This window comes from Tenrec ecaudatus, chromosome 2, assembly GCF_050624435.1.
Source record: "Tenrec ecaudatus isolate mTenEca1 chromosome 2, mTenEca1.hap1, whole genome shotgun sequence".
Taxonomy (NCBI): domain Eukaryota; kingdom Metazoa; phylum Chordata; class Mammalia; order Afrosoricida; family Tenrecidae; genus Tenrec; species Tenrec ecaudatus.
This window is the reverse complement of record NC_134531.1, coordinates 9422715-9441363: the sequence shown is the minus strand read 5'-3', so window position 1 is coordinate 9441363 and position 18649 is coordinate 9422715. Positions and strand designations below refer to the sequence as shown.

Here is an 18649-nt window from a genome sequence, read left to right as displayed (position 1 = left end):
TCCTTCCACAGCATGTCAACATGGCACTTTGGGCGTCCTCCCGGGACTCTGGCTGAAGTCCTTTGAAATGTTCTTCTGAGTTCGAGGCCCACAAGGAACTCTGAAGAGGCAAGATCAGGGCTGGAGGGTGGTCAATGGAGTAAGGTTTTAGCCAAAATAATTCCGTGGGACAGTCCTCCTGACCATCGGAGAATGAGCAGGTGCATGGTCAGGAATCCTCTGAGCCACTTTCCCAACATTTTCCCCACCAGTGCAGTTTCCCCCTTTCTAAAACGCCCTCATAACAAGTCCTCCTGAGCACCAGGTGTCCTTTGAGAAATTCCATGCAGATGACCTCTTTCAAACCACCCTCCCACCACAATAAAAAATGACATAACTTTCTGAGCTGATCTCTCTGTGTTCAATCCAATTGCCTTGGCCCAGCAGGTCCCCTTGGAAGCCACTGTCTGGACAGGACCTTATTTTTTAAGTCCCCCAAAGTTACTCTCACTGCCATCGAGTCGATACTGATCATAGCGACACCCTGTGGGTTTCTGATACTGTTTACGGGAGTAGAAAGCCCAGTCTTTCTCCCGTGGAGCTGTGGATGGTTTTGAATTGCTGACCATGCAGCTCACAGCCAAGACAAAGACAAATGTATTACTGAGAACTTGTGAGAAGCCATCCAACTATAGCAGAGACACGTCTAAACATGCTTTCTTTAAAGTCAATTAGTGCATGTATGAACCAGAAGTCTAGCGGCAATACTTTTTGAGTGACATGTTTCCTCTTTGGTGAAAGCCTTGCGATGATTTCCCAGGGATCCTCCCTGGAAGAGGTTATCCTTGAACGGTCCCTGCGGAGCTGTTTCACGGCTTCACTCTGTTCCCAACATCACCCTTGCCCAACAGCCTGGTTGATGTTGACAGTGGGAATGCATGAGCATCAGGTCCACCTCAGCTCAGTGGGGACTGTCCTATAGCAGCGAAAAAGCTGCCTGGTCTTGAGCCATCTTATGATCCAGGGTAGGTTTGCCCCTTCCTGTGCTATTGTCTAACAAACATATGGTGATAGATAAGGGTTTTATTGCCTGATTTTTGGAAGTAGGTCGCTTGCTCTTTCTGCCCAGTCTGTCTTTGTCTGGGAGCTCTGCTGAAACCTGTCCACCCACAGATGACCCTGCTGGTATTTGAAGTACTGCTAGCTTGGCTTCCGACATCACAGCAACTTGTAAGTCAACATGGTGCCACATGCTGACCGACACGCAGTGATATAAATGAGCTAGACCATGCAATCCCAAGTGTCTGAGCAAGAAACTGTCCAGCCATTTTAATGGTGATGAAAATTTATTTTCAAACGGACAGAGGATACTTTTTACGTCCTATTAACTCACTGAAAGTTCAAATAAAATACCGAGCTAAAGGTCAGATATGTTCGCTGGCTTTGAAGCAAGGTCGTTCTCTTGGGAATTAACACGCCAGGGTGGCATCAGGGGTGTGGATTCGCACGGAGATCCCTTTGAACTCCATCTGTAGGAGCCATCAAAGATAATCCCTATTCTCCTCAGAGGGGCTTTAACCTGCCTTCAGATATTCCCTGCAGCCATTGAGAAAGCATTGCGACCAAAGGGTTTAAGAGCTGCGTAGATCTCATGTCAGCGCAGAAGCAGATGGTCTACTGATGTAACCGTTCACCCTCACTTATGAAGCCGACATTTCAGGGGAACAAGATGAAACCCAGCCAAGGATAACACTCCGCTTTGTAGTGGCTTATACTTTGGCTCTCATGGTTTGTGAGTGTGTGTGTGTGTGTGTGTGTGTGTGTGTGTGTGTGTGTGTGTACACATGTAATATGTAGTATGTATAGAGGACTTCTCGATCACCCTGATTATCACATGAGCCCTTACATGATAGGGATATCTCATACACGTTGAGTTTCATGGATTGTGAACTGACTTTCCCTAATATTATTAGGAAAGGTAATAGTTTGTCATACTTATGGAGCCAGCAAAATAGAAAATGATAAAAAAAATCGCCTAACACAACAACAATAAATGGAATAGTTGTTTCCCATCCTGTTGCACTAGTAGGTAGATGCAATGACTCCAAATTGGTGTCCCATGAGAAGGCAGCAGCCTCGCTGTTGCTTTGAAGTCTGCACACCGACAGAAATGACTGCTGCCTTGGCCCGGCTGAGTCTTTTTAGCCTGGGTGGCCAGATTCACTCCAATAAAGAACCAGGATTAAGGAGCCTCCGCTGGTTTATTTTTGATTCTGTTCCCCTTATATTTAGAAGAGATGCACTCACCCCATAGACAGTCTATTCACAGTTGCAAAAGCATCTTCGAGCACCTCAGAAATGGCTCTGGCTGAAGGAACAAAAGTCTGCCCACACTGAATGCCCTTGTCACACAGTTGAGACTGAGTGACACTCTCATTGGAAATGACCTTGAAGGGGATGTCCAACATCCTCTCATTCTTCTCTTAGCTTTAGCCGCAGCTTAAGCCAAGCTGAAAGAAGGCGTAGGCTGCTATTTTTTGTGTTGGAAAATGCATGACACACTTCTCGAAATCATTTGCGACAGTTCCATTATCTCTATCACTATTTCAATCTTTTACCTTGCAAAGATGCAAGCAAGCTTATATTTTCTTACAATAATATTTTCCGAACAAAGGAACTTCCTCAGATCCTGAAATATATACTTGTATGTATGTGTATATGCGTATATATAGTTATATATATAGAGAGAGACATGAATATATATTTACCTACTTTCACACCTATATAAAGACTCATGTGTGCACATAACTCCACATCTATAGAGACATACATGCAAATACATGAATATCTAAGGACAGAACATACGTGCAAGACGTCTTAATTTATGTAATTATTCAGACTGTTTCTTTAAAGAGATCTTATCTGTAGACACAAACACACTAGTTTAATAGCCTCATACCTAGACTCAAAAACTACCAAGGGCTTGTTTGGTTTTACTGTGATTTTCTCCAAGGTGAATATAGAAATCGTTTCAATAGCTTTGTCATTGTTTCCCTCATCCTTACTCTCATTAAGTGCTTTGCTCCCCCCCCCCCCCCCCCGACAAAAGACTGTGTGTGATCAAAGATCAGAATCATTGTTCTCCCTCTTTACGGCTTTAACATTTCACAGGCCAGGGCACCGAAATCTGGAAATGCACAGACAAGTAAGGAAAGAGGTGCATTTGTTTCGATTGCCGTTAGAGATGTCTGTGATGCTTTCCCGTTGGCTGGAGGCACACGCCCCACACTGCTTTGCACCCTGCCTTGTTCAGTCGAATGGTATCCCGATAATGGGCCCAAGTGGATACCTCGTTGTCATCATGGTCAACTTGTAATGCCTGGCTGATGGTCCTTTGTACATATGAGCCATCTTTCCTGAGGGGGAAGTGGGGCGGGGGCGTCCTCTGGTGTTTCCTTGGATTTGATTCAAAGTGAATGTAACTCAGTGTTTGCTCTCGTTTTCCTTCCACCAGTGGGATGGAGTAGGACCTCTTCCAGACTGCGCAGAACCACCCAAAGGGATCCAGCTGCTGTGGCACCCATCTGTAGTCAAACCCTACCTCACGCTGCTCTCTGAGTGCTCAAATCCAGACACGCTCGAAGGGGCGGCAGGCGCCCTGCAGAACTTGGCTGCAGGGAGCTGGAAGGTATGACTAGTTCATTACCATAAAGCAAAATCTGGAATGATGGCCAGCCCTTTGAAAATAAGCGGAAGCCCAGTTTGGGGAGGCGGAAAAGCAGTTCAGTACAGTTTTGAAGGATACTCCAGAGAAGCCCGTTGTATTGAGCACTTGTACTCAGAAAGGCATCCCATTCCAAAAAGTCTCCTTAACACGCTCAGGGGGCCTTGAAGACAGCCACTCATACCTCACAGGAGTGGACAGAAGTGTGGACTCAGAGAATACTGGAGGGGCTCTCGGTCTTATATGGGCAGGTGCATCCCTTCTTTTTCAGGGGGCACTGACGTGTTCGGTGTGTTTGAAGTCCTACCGTTGACTGTTAAAGGAAGCTGAGACCTCAACCCAAGCCCATGTGAGCCTTCCTCATGCTGCCCCGGGTTACACCCTCCCCGCACAGTTGGAAAGTCTCTGTCCTCACAGCTCGAGGGTCCCCCAAAGGAGAAGGACACAGGCATGTTTAAATCATGAGACTAGTGTTCCTAATGACCTTTGTCCACAATGCGAAATCATCTACAGACTTAGAGAGGAACCGAAGATGCCCTTTCTCTCTTAGCCCTCGTGCACACCCGCTGATTCTGGGCTGATTTTCATGGAAAGTTTCCCCAAGCCTTCTTTGGGGTAGAAAGAGATTCATGAAATGGAGAATTACGAAGTTGTGGGACACCAATTTTTGTTGTGGTTGCACACTCAAAAAAAACTGTATCCTTTTAGAAAAGCAGTTCTCAAATGACCCTTTCACAGGGGTCACCTAAGACCATAATTCCAATGGTCTTAGGAACCAAGACACCACTGCTCTATCTGTCCAGGCGGGTCTGCCCACATGCAGATATGCCCACATACGAGGTCCCCCTAACATGAGGAACTGCATTAAAGGGTCGCAGCAATAGGAAGGGTGAGAACTCTGCTTTACAACAAGGAAGGCATTTGTGGTAAATATCCAGAAAGCCAGTTTAGATTTCTGCTACCTGTTTTCCATTCAAAGCATGAGACTTGGGGTGTTCAGGAATCATTCTTTTATTGAATGCTCACTTTTTTTCACAGCAACATTGGTCATGTAAATAAATCCTTAGCTAGACAATTCTCAGCAACCCCAGTTCAATGGGAGGGCATTGCGGTGGAGCTCAACCCTCTCTTCTCGGGAAACCTGCCAAGCCTGCCCTTCTCTCCCTTCTGCCATCCATCAGTCCCACTGCCCGGGTCTCAGCTGCAGCACTTTCTCTTTTCTCAGGTGTAACACCTCAACTCGCGTAGCCCAACACTTGATTGGTCGCTTCTTCGATGGCTAATTGAGAGTATTGAGAAATAAATGGAACAGTCTTGAATAACCAAAGTTGATATCACGCAACAAAAGCTATTTCTGAAAGCCCCTTCATTTATGCAGAATGCCCTTCAGTGCACCCTCCAGAAGCAGTTGCTCATATTCCAGACCAAGATGAGCAGCCAGGCCCACACTCAGCCCACATCAGATTACACACGACACGTGGGGGGACTACCTCTTCCACTCTGGGACTCAGACCCTCCATGGTAAGGGCAGTGTGTAGTGTTTTAATAAACATGAGGTCAGAATCTCTTCAATATCTTACCTGTCCTGTTTATTGGACTGACATATTCATAATGCTGACCCTTTGTCATCTCATCATGAAAATGTTTAAATGTTGCCATTAGTGTTAGGAGACTTGACTTTAAAAAGATGTCCATTCCAATAGTGAAGAGTTTAGACTCTTTGTGATATCCGCCTCATGACTATCCTGATCATTCTAGAACAGAAGATAGTTAAGACATAGCTGTGGCTGTAAATATACATACTTAACATAAGAAAGGCCCGATCTTAATACAGTCACATGAGCAAGCCTAAAAGTTCATCACATTACTGAAATCCAGTGTAGAGTTTATTAATTTGTCATATTCTACGGGGAGGGTTGTCGAGATTTTCTCTGTTTCCACAATCAATTTTCATGGAACCAGCTATCAGGAAATCAAGCGACAGGTTAGAGACTTCTCTAAAGCTTTCAAGAGTAACACTGGCCCTTTGAGGATGGAGATGTGCTTGACCTAAGCCATGGTCTTCCCAAGCCCCTCATAGCATTTGAAAAAATTAGATATCAAAAAAGGAAGACCAAGGAAAAACCGATGCATTTAAGTGATGGTATTGGTGAAGAGTACTGAAAATTCCACAGACAAATCTATCTGGGAAAAAAAGTCCAGCTAGAATGCCCCTTCGAAGCAAGGATGGCGAGACTCTGTGTCATGGACTGTGGATGTGTTATCAGGAGAAACCAGTCATCAGAAAGGACGTTATGCCTGGAAAAGTGCAGGGTCAGCAGTCAAAGGAAGACCCCACAGGGAATGGAGTGACACAGTGACTGCAACAGGGGGCTCAAAGACAACGATTGTGCAGAAGGCTCAGGACCGAGCAGTGTGTCACTGTCGCACAGAGAGGCTCTGCAGTGAGGCAGACTTGACGCACCGAACGACAACCAAGAAGGACAGATGGGCAATCTACAGGGCAGACTTAAGGAAATAGCCAGTAAACCAAACAGTGCCTTTTATCATTTTAAAAATATTTCAGAATGACTTGTGTAGAAGAAACCAAGCGTTGAAATCTTCCTTTTAAACCGTCTTGATTTTGTAATAATTAACAGATTGATTTAGACTCTAAAATGGCAGCGTGCCTCATGAATATGTGTAGAGAACTTGGCTGTGTTTTTATGATAGCTGTGGAAAGACAGCGTTGTTGATTGTTTCGGTTTTGTTATTTTTTTTTAGTATCCTTAACGTTTTACAGCCCCAACAAAAGTAGAAATGTGCAGGAAAAATACCCGAATTTTTCATGGATACAGCTTTTTATAGACCTCATCATCTGAAACAATAACTTCTCTTTATGGGAAGATCATATGCACTCTTCTTCTGTGGAAACTTCACTACCAAACGTGATCTTCATAATGGCCCTAAATACTTTTTAAACTTTAAAACACTCATTACTTGGTTTATGCGCATAAGAAAAACACAATGGTATTATGGCGGAAGCCAAGTGATAAATGTGTTCATAGTCAACATGGACTTCAGATACATTTTTCTTATTTACAGTATAACTTTTTATTCATCACAGAATATTAAAACAATTCTATATAGTCATTTGAAGATTTCCAAAGCTGAAATAAATGTGCTTTCAACTCTCGTGTATGGATTCGTTTTGTTGTAAGTGAACCTTATGACACAAGTTGTAAATTGTAGAAATGTGTCTTCCTTCCTGACTTACAGAGAGCCCTGCTGTCACCATGGTTATGCACTGGGATGCTCACCTCAGGGTCAGCAGTCAGGAACCACCGGCCTCCAGTTTCTGGGTTTCAGTCTCAAAAACCACAGATGCCTACTCCCCTCTCCTATAGGGTTGCTGTAATTCAGGATCGACTTGGTGGCAGGGAGCTTGTTTTTGTTGTGTGTGTGTTTGACTTGCTATCAAGCCAAACATTTCAGACACCTTTATATGCAGAATATTGTCCTAAAATCTGATGATTCTCCAAGTGTCTCTTTAATTTCCCACTGAGTTTTACATGAGATGGAATAAAGCAATATGGGGGTATTAGTTTACTAATACTCAGTGAGGTAGTCTCTTACGGACATGGGTTTCATACCTAAAAAAAAAAAACCAAAACAAACAGAATCTTTGACCAGATGGTCCCAATAACAGAAGATTACTGGGAAAGGTGAGACTTGTCTCTAGAGACAGAGAACACAGCCTCGAGCTTCGCAGTCACTTTTGAGATGTAAAAGTGAACCAGAAAAGATGACTAGAGTAACAACTGAAAGTAAGAATCGTGCATTGATCTCTGGGCAAGGAGAATTGTCTGTGTCCTAGTGAACAGTGCAACGCATGGCTTCAGGTTTAAATATAAAGGAAGACGCGTTTTGGAAGGTTATCATGCAAGTAGGACATGGAGCACACTGCCTAGTAGGTTAGAAAAAGAACCGTGTCCATGCAGCTCTATGCTGGGACAGTAAACTCAGAGGAGTAGCCAAAAGCCGGCCAAGGATTGGTCTAATCTGAAAGGAAGGCGATAGAAAGGAGCAGGGCCATGGCCACATCATTGGGACTCATCACCCAGGACTTTGTGCGCTCCTCCCTGCTAGGTCTCAGTAAGTAGCACTGTTAGAAAGGGCTGCACCTGTTAAGGCCGTATGTATCCAAACTGGCTGTAAAGGAAGCCGGTGGCTCGATTGTTTGGTATTAGTTGAATTCTTTTTATCAAAGCAACCCGATTTCTGCCATCTTGAGTCACAGAACTGCCATCTCAGGTTTTACAAACCACTGCAGCTCAGACTTCTACGTCTAGTCCAGATGCCAAGATGGAATAGCCCGGCCTGGATTGACCTTCCTTCAAGGAGCAACAGCAAACAAGAAAGAAAACACTAAATAATGATTTTCAAGACCTTGGGCATTTGACAACAAAGAGTAGAGATTTCTGCGAGGCTGGAGGCAAATGAGGCGATCCCTCTGACTTCCCCAGATCACTGACTTCCGAGCATTTCCCAGGCCATGAATATTGGAGGGAGCAACCCAGGCAGAACCCAGCAGACCCCCTGAGTCAAACAGATGTTGCTTAGAGTTCAGAGAAAACAAGGCAGCCTGAATTCACAGACAGGAGGATCAACGAGAAGATTACTGCCGAGAAAGAACTCCTGACTTTGGCAGAGGCTACCTTGAATATCCAATAGAGAACTGACTAGCACATTGTGTGAGGAAATTACCCAAGAGCTGGGGAAGAACTCTCCAAAGGGATCAGAGGGAAGAAGATTTGGCAGTCATTTAGGAATGGGAAGAGACTTCATTCTTGACTGCCAATCTGGAAAACTTCCAAAGTCACAGGTAGATTATTCAGATAATTGTTGCCTCCATAATGGGGAGTAGCTATTCCTACACTAAACATTGCTCTGATCCTTACTGGCAAATCTTAAAAGCAAGAATGAAAGAGACAGAAGTTTTCTAGTAAGTTAACAAGCCCCAGAACCAAGTTCAATGCTGACTTGTAGCAACTCAACAGAACATGGTAGAACTGCCCCTGTGGGTTTCTGAGATGGCAGCTCTCTGTGGGAGCAGAAAATCCTGTCTTTTTTCAGTGGAGCAGCTGGTGATTTTGAACTGCTGACCTTAGCAGCCCATCAAGTAACCACTACTTAGCTGTTAGCAGCCCAACAGGTAACCACTATTCACCCATGGCTCCTGCAAAAAGTGTGTACAGGGGGGAAAGCCCCAGCAAGCAACCAATGAAAATTAAGAATGTCTGACATTCCATAAAATAATTATCCTGCAAAGAAATAAACAGAAAAACATGATCCATAATGAGAAGAAATCAATTAAAGTCATCTCAGAACTGATACAGATGTTAAAATTGCAAACTAACAGTTGCTGTAGCTATATTCTATATGTTTAAAAAGTTAGAGATATGGGAAATCTTGAAAAGACCCAACTAAAACATACTGTTGAAAATATATGAAAATAAAATACAAAAGTTGACATTGACAACTGATTTTCCCTTGCAGAATTAAAAATTGGTGGAATTTTAGCAATCAATAGAAACTTCCAAAATGAAACTTTGGGGGAAGGGAGGATGAGGAGACCATCAATAAGCTCCAAGCAACCCAATATATGTATAGCCAGACTCCCCAAAGAAGAAGAATGAAACAGAAGGAAGGGGCCAGAGAAAATATAGTTTGTAGGAAATAGGGGCTGAAAAATTAAAAGGAAGACCATAAAACCATAGATCCAGTCAAACTGCCAAGAAATCCCAAGAACAAGAAACACGAACAAAACCATACCAAGATATTGGGCAACATCAAAGTATGAGCGATATTGTCTCAACAGCCTCTTTCCCAACAGACTGTACTTTCCCAAGACAAGTTTGTTTGTTCTATTGGCGGTACATGATACCTTTCAATATTCTTCACAGCACCTTAATTCAAATGAGTCCAAGGCTCATTGGTTGGTTTCTAAAGGACTGTATCAACTGTGAGTACAGACATTCATAATGCATGTGTCTTTCTGAGGATGAAAGAGAATGACGGTTCCACACGTGGACTCTGGGAGAACATTGGAGGCCGTGGGACCTCACCATGCCTGTTTTCTCATCAGTAAAATGGGATCAATGATCATGTCTACCACAAAAGGTTGATATATGAATTGAAGGAATTAATGAATGTAAACAATTTAGAACAGTGCCTAACACGTGTTAAGTGTTAGGTACATGTTAGTATCACTGTGGGATAGAGTTGGGTGGGCCCCTTTGGGTCCCTGCACCTGTCCATCTTTATGGTGCGTTCAAACTGCCTACCTTTTCAATTTGCAGCCCAACTCATAACCTATCACACCACCACACTCCTTAGGTAAAGGTGACCTGGGATTATTTCAGAGGTTCATCAACCGCCTTAATCCTTCTCTGGGAAAGCCAGGAAAAGTTTGTATCATGGTTCTTTTCTGCTATTCCTGGCCAAATCACCCTCCTCCTATTTCTCCTCCTCTTCCTCTCCTGCTCTTTGCCCTCATCCTTTCAAATCCGTAAGCATCCTGTCTTTCTCTCATGGACCATTCTACTAAAGGGCATCCTGATTCATCCAGAGCGTGTCCTTCCCCTCTGCACTGACATGCTCAGGTCCTAGCACCCTCATTTTGTCTGCAGAAGCTTACGGTTTATTGAAAAGACTTCTACCTCACTCCTCCTTCAGAAGAACTACGTGAGTTTCTGGATTTCTCTGTTGAGAGCACTTGTGAAATGCTCTTCATTTCCCAGATACTCTAGTGAACATCATGCCTTTCACTCTTTGAACCTTGTCTATGTTTTAGCATCTCCTTTCTGGGATCCACATGGGGACTACATGTAGGATTATCCACAGGATCTACTCCAAAACTGGTAGGTTGGCCCATGAAACACACATCACAGTGCAGATCAAGAAAACTGTGGAAACTTGCAGCATCTTTTGAAGGAAAAGTAAATACTTTATTCTGAGTTGCCATGTACAAAACTCACTGCCAATGAGTTGATTCTGACTCATGATGACCCTATAGATCAAGCAGGGTAGAACTTCCCCTAGGGGATTCGAGACTGTAACTCTCGACAGGCATAGAGAGCCTCATCTTTCTCTAGTGGAGCTTCTGGTAGTTTCAGACTGCTGTCTTTGTGAGTAGGACCCTGACATGCAGCCCACTACACCACCAGGGAAGCTTTCCATAAGCCATACACATACACACATCTCCACACTGCTGTGCATCAGTCATTTAAGCATCAAGTTGACGGTGTAGGTATTCCTGCTAATGCAGGGAGAGCATCCCCTTTCCTCACACCACACACTTATGGGCATGTTTGCCCATCCTCTGCCCTTTGTTATTACTCCCAAACCATTTCCCAACCCCAACGCCAAATCTTCTTTCCATCTAACATGCAGGGAGTAGAATAGGCTGGGCTTCCTAGAGGGAAAAACAAAGTTCTATTCTTCCCTTTATGGCTTATTCAGATGCTGCCCGGTTCTCTTCTCACTTTGAAAGGATGGACAGAGAGGGACAGGCAATGTCTAGAATATAGAGGATTGGTCGGATGGGAGAAGATGAGGGCAGAGGAAGAAATACTGTCCACAGCACAGACAACCATTTGGAGTTACATGATCTCGGCTAGTAAAGCAGGGCTCTGCAGGCTGGTTAATCACCCACTTTGCCTTTCAGTTTCTTGGCTTATAAAATAAGAAGAATGCTGAACTTCAAGAGATTTGGATAATTAAAAGAGGGTGCACATGTAGAATGCATTAGCCGGGCTGGGAAAGATAACTGGAAACCTGGATGTTGGCACCTTATGGGTCAGCTTGCCTGAATTCCCAGGGATATTGCCGAAGGCCCTGCAGATGGCAAGGCTGGGTGCCCAGCATGAAAATGTGCTGCTCATAGTCACTGTTCTAGATATAAGCATTGACCCAATACTTTGACTTCTTCCCTATTCCATTTTCTAGGTTCCTTATTTAGTTTTAGAGAACAGGCTCTGTTCCTTTCTGGGTGGGGCCAAGGGGCTGGGGGCGGCAGATCGACAAGAACGTCCTTTTTCTGACGCAAAGAGCAGTGATGGGCTTTGGCATTTGGTGTGGGGCTGGATCGCCTTCCTTCAGGGGAAGGAATGGCATGGAATCAATGCCCAAACCTCCCATGTGCGTCATTGATCCCTGAGGACGGGGCTGGTATCCAGAAATACTCTCGTGAGTTCTAGCCCCACCACCTCTAGCTCTCCAGGGCTTGAAACGCAACGTGGGGCAGGTGGACGTATTCCCCGTGAGTTGATGGTGATACGAAGCTATGTGAATGTGACTTCTGATGTAGGATGGGATGAAGATGTTTGTTTTTTTCAATCTCATATTTCATGCAGGGCTGGGCTGAGGATGTGGCAGGCATGGCGTATGCCCTACGGTCACTGCCAGAGGGGGCTCCCTGCCTGCCACAGGTGAGAGCCAGCTCTGGGGTGCCTGCCCTATGGGAAGGGGAGGTGGAGAGGGCCAGTGGGGGAGGGGTGGGAGGGCTCTGCTCCTCCAGAGGTGGTCCCCAAGAGGACTTGCCGTGGACCCCAAAACCTCATTCCATGAGCGTGACGTTCTTAAATGCTATCATGAAATTGTGATAGATTAAGCCCTTATGTTTGTTGCTTTTTCTTTGATACCCTCTTCTCGGGACACTAAGGAAGGGTATAAAACACACATGAAATCATGAGTCTGGCTGCATTCCATAAAAACGAATCTGAATGCTTCCTCCTCCTCATGTTGCAAGTGCATTTCTGAATTAAGCGTTAGCAATCTCCATTAGGAGTCTCTGGGTGATGCCAAGGGTTAGGCACTCAGCTACTGACTGAAAGATCGGCTGTTGGAAGTCACCCAGAATCCCCCTAGCAATCTGCTTCCGCAGGATCCCAGCCATTGAAACCCCTGCCGAACACAGTTCTCCTCTGATACACATGGGGTTGCAGGAGTCCACAATGACTCCGTGGCACTTCATTTGATTTTGGATGTTTTATTTAAATTTCAATGTGTTCTATGATGTTCTGGAATTGCCAACCCCCAAACAAATGGCAGATGGGATTATATAATCCAATAGGTGAAATTATGATGCTGGACACCATACATTTCCACCTTCGTTTCTTTTCACAAACGTTTTTGAAATCTGCATCCTTGATTTTCAGGCCCAGCTCTTCCTCTCCACACCCCTGCCTTTTTCGGGACTCAGGCATTTCTTACTGGCCAGCAAGTGGCCAGACCTCATTTAACCAGCAGCTCAGCTCTGTGTCCCTCCATGTCCAGACATCATTTTTAAAAAATCACCCACACTCAGCCCTTCTTCATTGTCTCCTTTTTCAGCATCATTTTATACAATGTTTTTCCTGAATGCCTCTTCATGTCCACAGCCAGGCCTTCCTGTCCCAGATCCAACTGTCTTCGTGCGTTCAATGGTCATGGCTCTCAGATGGAGGAGCTGACCACACTGGCCCAGGGAAAGCTCACTGAGGCAAACAAGTTTAACCTGGAAGGCAAATAAATCAATTTAAAAAAGAATAAAGTTAACACTTTTAAAAACATATCAGACAGATCCAACCTGTGCTACAACGCCCAGTTGCCAATTGCCCTGGCTCCAATTGCGATTCTGGGTGACCTCGCGTGTGTGGGCCCAGATTGTGGTCCCGACAATTTCCAATGGGCTGTTTTTCAGGAAAAGGTCTCCAGGCCTTTCCTACACTGCTCCTGTGGCTGGGACTTGAATCTCCCACCTTTCCCTTAGCAGCCAGACACATCAACCATCTACCATCTGCCCCACCTGGGCACTCATTCTACACGTAGGTCTTGCTCACCCAACCTCTCTGGCTCCTATTTGAAGCAGCAGTCTCGGCTCCCATGAACCAGACCTCCTGCTCTGTCACTAACACCCCTTTGCCTCCTTCTGCAGTGGTCAGTGTACATCCGAGCTGCTGTCCGGAAAGAGAAAGGGCTGCCCATCCTCGTGGAGCTGCTGCGAATAGACAACGACCGTGTGGTGTGCGCCGTGGCCACCGCCCTGCGGAACATGGCCTTGGACGTCAGAAACAAGGAACTCATCGGTAAGAGCCACAGCGGCTCCGTTGTGGAAGCCTCTGTCTGTCTTGCAGGCTGCCTGATTGGGCCCGTGTGCAGAAAGGAAATGGAACATTCGCTAGATGCTTTACTTTTCCAGTTCAACTCCCAGCAGAAATCCAGGCTCTGGATTTGTCCTTTAGAGGGGAATGTGGCACGGTGGTGATGCCCTGGGCTGGTAACTGCAAGGTCAGCAGTTTGAAACCACCAGCTGCAGGAGACAGATGAGGCTCTCTACTCCTATAAAGAGTGACAGTCTCAGAAACCACCAGGGGCAGTTTGTCTCTGCCCCCTAGGGTCGCTGTGAGTGGACATGGACTTGGTGGGGGTGAATTTGTGTTTTAGGTTGTTTGTTTTGGAGACCAGAGGGTGGGAGCAGGGTGTTTGCTGACATCACTAATTATTTCAAGTTAAAATCAAGTGCGATGTTAGGTACTCGTTACCAGTCTCCTGATGCTCTGGGTCCCTGACCACCTATTTGCTTCCCACGAGATGGTCTGTTCAGTACTTAGGGGATCTGGGTCGCTCGTTCTGCCCTTCTGGTGCTCACACTGTCTGTAGATGAGGCATGCTCCTATCCAGTCAGCTTCCACGACCCTTGGCACAAAGCAACAAGATGCTGCCCAGCCCTAGACCATCCTCAGGCTACGAGTCAAACCATTGTGGTCCATAGGCTTTTTCTGTGCTGGTCCCCAGAAGTAGCTCACCAGGCCTTTCTTCCTGTTCCTTCTCAATCCTTAAGCTCCATCAAAGCCCACTCTGTACTATAGCCACCAGTACGCCTGAGCTGCGTAACCGGGCATGGCACTTTAGTGGGTCTCCAGCCTGGGGGGCGGAGGGGCGGGGAGGAGAATTCTCCCACTGAACCACTGCTCTGGCTCTGTAATTCCGTTTTTCTTTTCTTCCAAAACCACAGGAAACTCACTGTTTTCGGCTCAGTTCTTTTGGTACTCAGAAAACCTAGATTCTTTCACGAATGAAACACTAAGCAGGCAATGGACTCCTCTCTTTCTTCAGAGGATCGTTCTTTAAAATCCACGTTGTTCTAAGGGGCCCTGGTGGCGCAGCAGTGCAAGTGCCTGGTTGCTGACCAGAAGGTCAATGGCTCTAGTCCACCCTGTGAGAAAGTTATGGTTGCCTGCCTCCCTAAATAGTGCAACCTTGGAAACCCCATGGGGCAGTTCTGTGGGTCTGAACTGACTTCACAATGTGAGTTTGGGTTTTTTGATGTGCTTTGATCTAAGCCTGTTGGGGGCCCTAGATTGTTAGGAGGGGGTTCTACAAAGCTGGTGGACAAAATGGAATTATGAAGTAATGGCGTTCCTCCGTGGAGTTTTTGAAGCCTTCTTTTATCAATGGGCATAAACAGAAAGCCTTCTTTGTGGGGTTTGCCATCAAGAGAGAAGATTATGGAAAGTCTTCTAGTGGGGTCGTGGAGAGGGATAGTAGAGCCAGGTAAAGAGGCTGTCATGGGTGGACAATGGACTGCTGTTTTAAGGGTGGCAGGGTAGGCTGGTAGGAATTTGGGGGCGGCAGCATGCCGTGACATCAGTTGGGTAGGATAGTCTAAGCTGCCCACGAAGTGCGAGCTGGGCTTGGGCCAGCAGAGCCAGGCCTTCCCAGATGCCGGTGTGTCTGGTGCAGAGAGGATGATGGAAGCCAAGGCCTTCAGGAACCTCCTTGGTGAGTGGAAAGAGGGCAGCCCATGGGGGCCTGCCGTGGAGCCACACAGGCCCCCGAGCAGAATGCCCAGCTGGTAGAAGAGAGATGACCAGGTGTCACAGGGCTTCTGGAAGCCTGGCCACAGGCCACAGGTGCCATTGGGTGGCTGCTGGGGCCAGATAGCCAAGCAGCTGGATCACCCACCATGGCAAAGATTCAGGGTGATTGGCAGCCACTGGAGAACAGAGAAGTGAGGTGATTGTAGGCCCAGGGTGAGGATGCCAGTGTGAGCCACATCTTGTACACAAACTTCCCCCAGGTCTGTTGGGAGGCTTGCTCAATTCCTAAGAGTTCCCTAAGCCCTTTCTGATCTAGGAAGCAGAGCCCTGCTCCCCACTCCCCATGTCCTGTCATTTCTTAATACCCAGCTCATCCTTCCATAAAGATCAAACAATCCATAGGTCCCTAGCCATTTATGTTCACAGAGGACCCAGACCTTAGGCCTGTGCCGGCCCCTTGCAGTTAGCTGCTCTCTCTCCACTACATCCAATGGTAGCCATTGGACTCACAACTTGATCATCCAGCTTTCCTTTATATTAAATGCTGATGCTGTGTATGGATTCTGCATATTTCAACTGGGCTTCGAGTTCAAAGAGGAGCCTTGGTGGCCTAATGGTTACGTGTTGGGCTGCTAACCACAAGATCAGCAGTTCAAAATCACCAGGCACTCTGAGGGAGAAAGAGGAGGCTTTCTACTCCCATAAAGAGTTACCATCTCTGAAACTCACAGGGGCAGTTCTGCCCTGTCCGGAATCCACTCCGTGGCCATGAGGTGGAGCTTTGTGAGTTTGATAAGTTCAAAGCTCCAAGATCCCCGCTCCATCTCCCCTTGATTTCTCCCTGGGCATTTGTTTCCGAGAACCCAGTGCTGGCTTCCGATAAAATCCTATCCTTTCTGTCTCACCGGGAGGAAAAAATCAATAGCTAATCAGTCTACTGCCTGGGTACTAACTACTGGGCATTGTGTGTGTGTTTGATTTCTTTTGGTGGATTAAAATATATCAAAACCATGGACTATTGATTGGTTTCGCAGCTTCTGGGCATCCCTCCTTCCCCAGAAACTGGTGATCTAGGTGTATATGTGAGGCAGGAACACTTGGAGTTTCATTCTGCCCATGTTTGATTAAGCCTTTTCTATCAAACATCAGCAAATGGGGCCAACTGCTGGAAAAAAGAAAAAAGAGAGAACAGAAATGGGACTGTCCAAGGCTTGTGCATCGATAACTGTGTTTACGTTGAGGGAAAGAGCAGACTGTAACCCAGTCTGCGTTTGGTTGCGTGTACCAGAAGGAAAGAGGTCTTTTGCTAACCCCTTCATCTTACATAGGGCATCTGAAGGCATGATTTGGGTGGATCTTTCTATACTGTGGTATAGATCTTGTTATATCAGAAATGTGAGACAGATCCTTACGTCTTGAGCAGCAAGCTGCCAATGTTCAGCCGAGAGCTCACCTTCTTCCTGGGAATGCTCTCTCAAACCTGGCATGGGTCCCTCCTTTAGAGGTGACCTATGCTCTAAAGACGACCCTGTGGTGGACTGGGTTCTCTAGAGAAGAAAATCAGTGACGCTTGTACGTGAATGTACCTAGAGATTTATATCGAGATGTGGCTCAAAGAGCTGTAGAAATGGCTCAGCCCAGTCTGGTTTAAAACTGTGGATCAGATGCGAGCTGGAGGCTTCTCCGGATTTGCTTAGGGGCAACGTTTAGGAAGACCCCAGGCTAGTGGATGTGGAGCTGAATGAATCCAAGCTCGGCCAAATAAATCCAAGGTTGGCTGACATAATCCCAGGTCAGCCGTCCACTGATGACTCCTGGGATCGGCAGGCAGTGTACTAGGAGGTAGATGAACCTGATGGAGGATGCAGATCCAGTAGGAGAAGAGAAATAGCTCCCTTCCCCATACCGTCAATCTCTACCGAGTCGGCCACACTCCAAATGGAACCCCCCACAATCGCCTCAAGACTGTAAGTGGAGTAGTCCATGACTGCTTCACAGTAGATCCTCTCATGGGGTTGATCACCCTGTGTTGGATCCTCCATGAGAGAATCTCGGCTCACCCCAATTCGCATAATACCTAACCTTTATATTCCCCAAAGATTTCTGTGGCATGGATTTCCCATCTTTATGTCCAGTGTTCTGCTGAACATGTCAACTTGGGGCTCTAAGAACCTCTCGGGCATATCACAGAGACCGCATAGAATCCTTATTGCCCCCTTCCCCAACCCGACCCTTGAGCAGTCTTCCTCATCTCAACAAATGGCAATTTGTCCTTACAATGGCCCGGGGTAAACACCCTAGGGATCCTCCTTGCCTTCTCATCCCCAATACTCACCCCATACAAAAATCTATGGATTATAAACCTTTCAGATTGTCCCAGAATAGGATTCACATCACCTTCATTATGTTACCCCTAGTCCCAACATCCCTCACCGAGGCAGTCATCCTAGCTCCTGTCTGCTATCCCCGCGTCTCTTCTTGGCGCTGCAGTCTACTCCCAATGCAGCAGCCATTAATCAAATCATTCCATTCCTCCACTCAAAACTCTCCAGCAGCTCCTCATCTTACTTGCTGGAAAATCATCAAATCTGCTATTAATGTGAAATATACCAAGGACTGCCAGAGAATGAGCAGATCTGTCTTGGAAGAAAGACAGTCAGAATGTTCGTTAGAAGCAAGGATGACAAGACTTCATCTCACCTACTTTGGACATGTCATCAGGAGGAACCAGTCTCTAGAGAAGAACACTGTGCTTGGTCAGAGTGGGACAGCAAAAAAGAGGAAGATCCTCAATGAGATAAATGGACACAAAGGCTGCAACAGTGGGCTCATCCATAGCAACAATTGTGAGGATGGTACCAGATGGGAAAGCATTTCGTTCTGTTGGATGGAGGGTCGCTGTGAGTTGGAACCAACTTAACGGCACCTAACAACATCAGGCAGACACTGTTCTACCTGACCCAGCTCTCCGCTCCATCTCACTTTCTCTTCTTCCTGTCCTTACTAACTTTGCTGAAGTCACTAGTTCCCTATGGTACCGTGGCTATCTGAAGCACAAGTCTGGCTCAGGACTCTGCCTGACTGTTCTTCCCACCTCTGATCC

General features: G+C 46.2%; 1 protein-coding gene across 2 annotated transcripts in view; it reads left to right on the top strand.

Annotated features, from left to right (window-relative positions):
• The window catches only part of CTNND2 (catenin delta 2), a 473556-nt gene that overhangs the window by 346665 nt on the left and 108242 nt on the right, over positions 1–18649 (top strand). The window contains exons 10-12 of one of the 2 annotated variants that reach the window (XM_075542984.1): positions 3494–3667; positions 12100–12174; positions 13662–13812. In XM_075542984.1, coding sequence (XP_075399099.1) covers positions 3494–3667; positions 12100–12174; positions 13662–13812 — 400 coding nt within the window. The remainder of the gene's footprint in view (positions 1–3493; positions 3668–12099; positions 12175–13661; positions 13813–18649) is intronic. The other variant, XM_075542985.1, reaches the window with a different exon arrangement.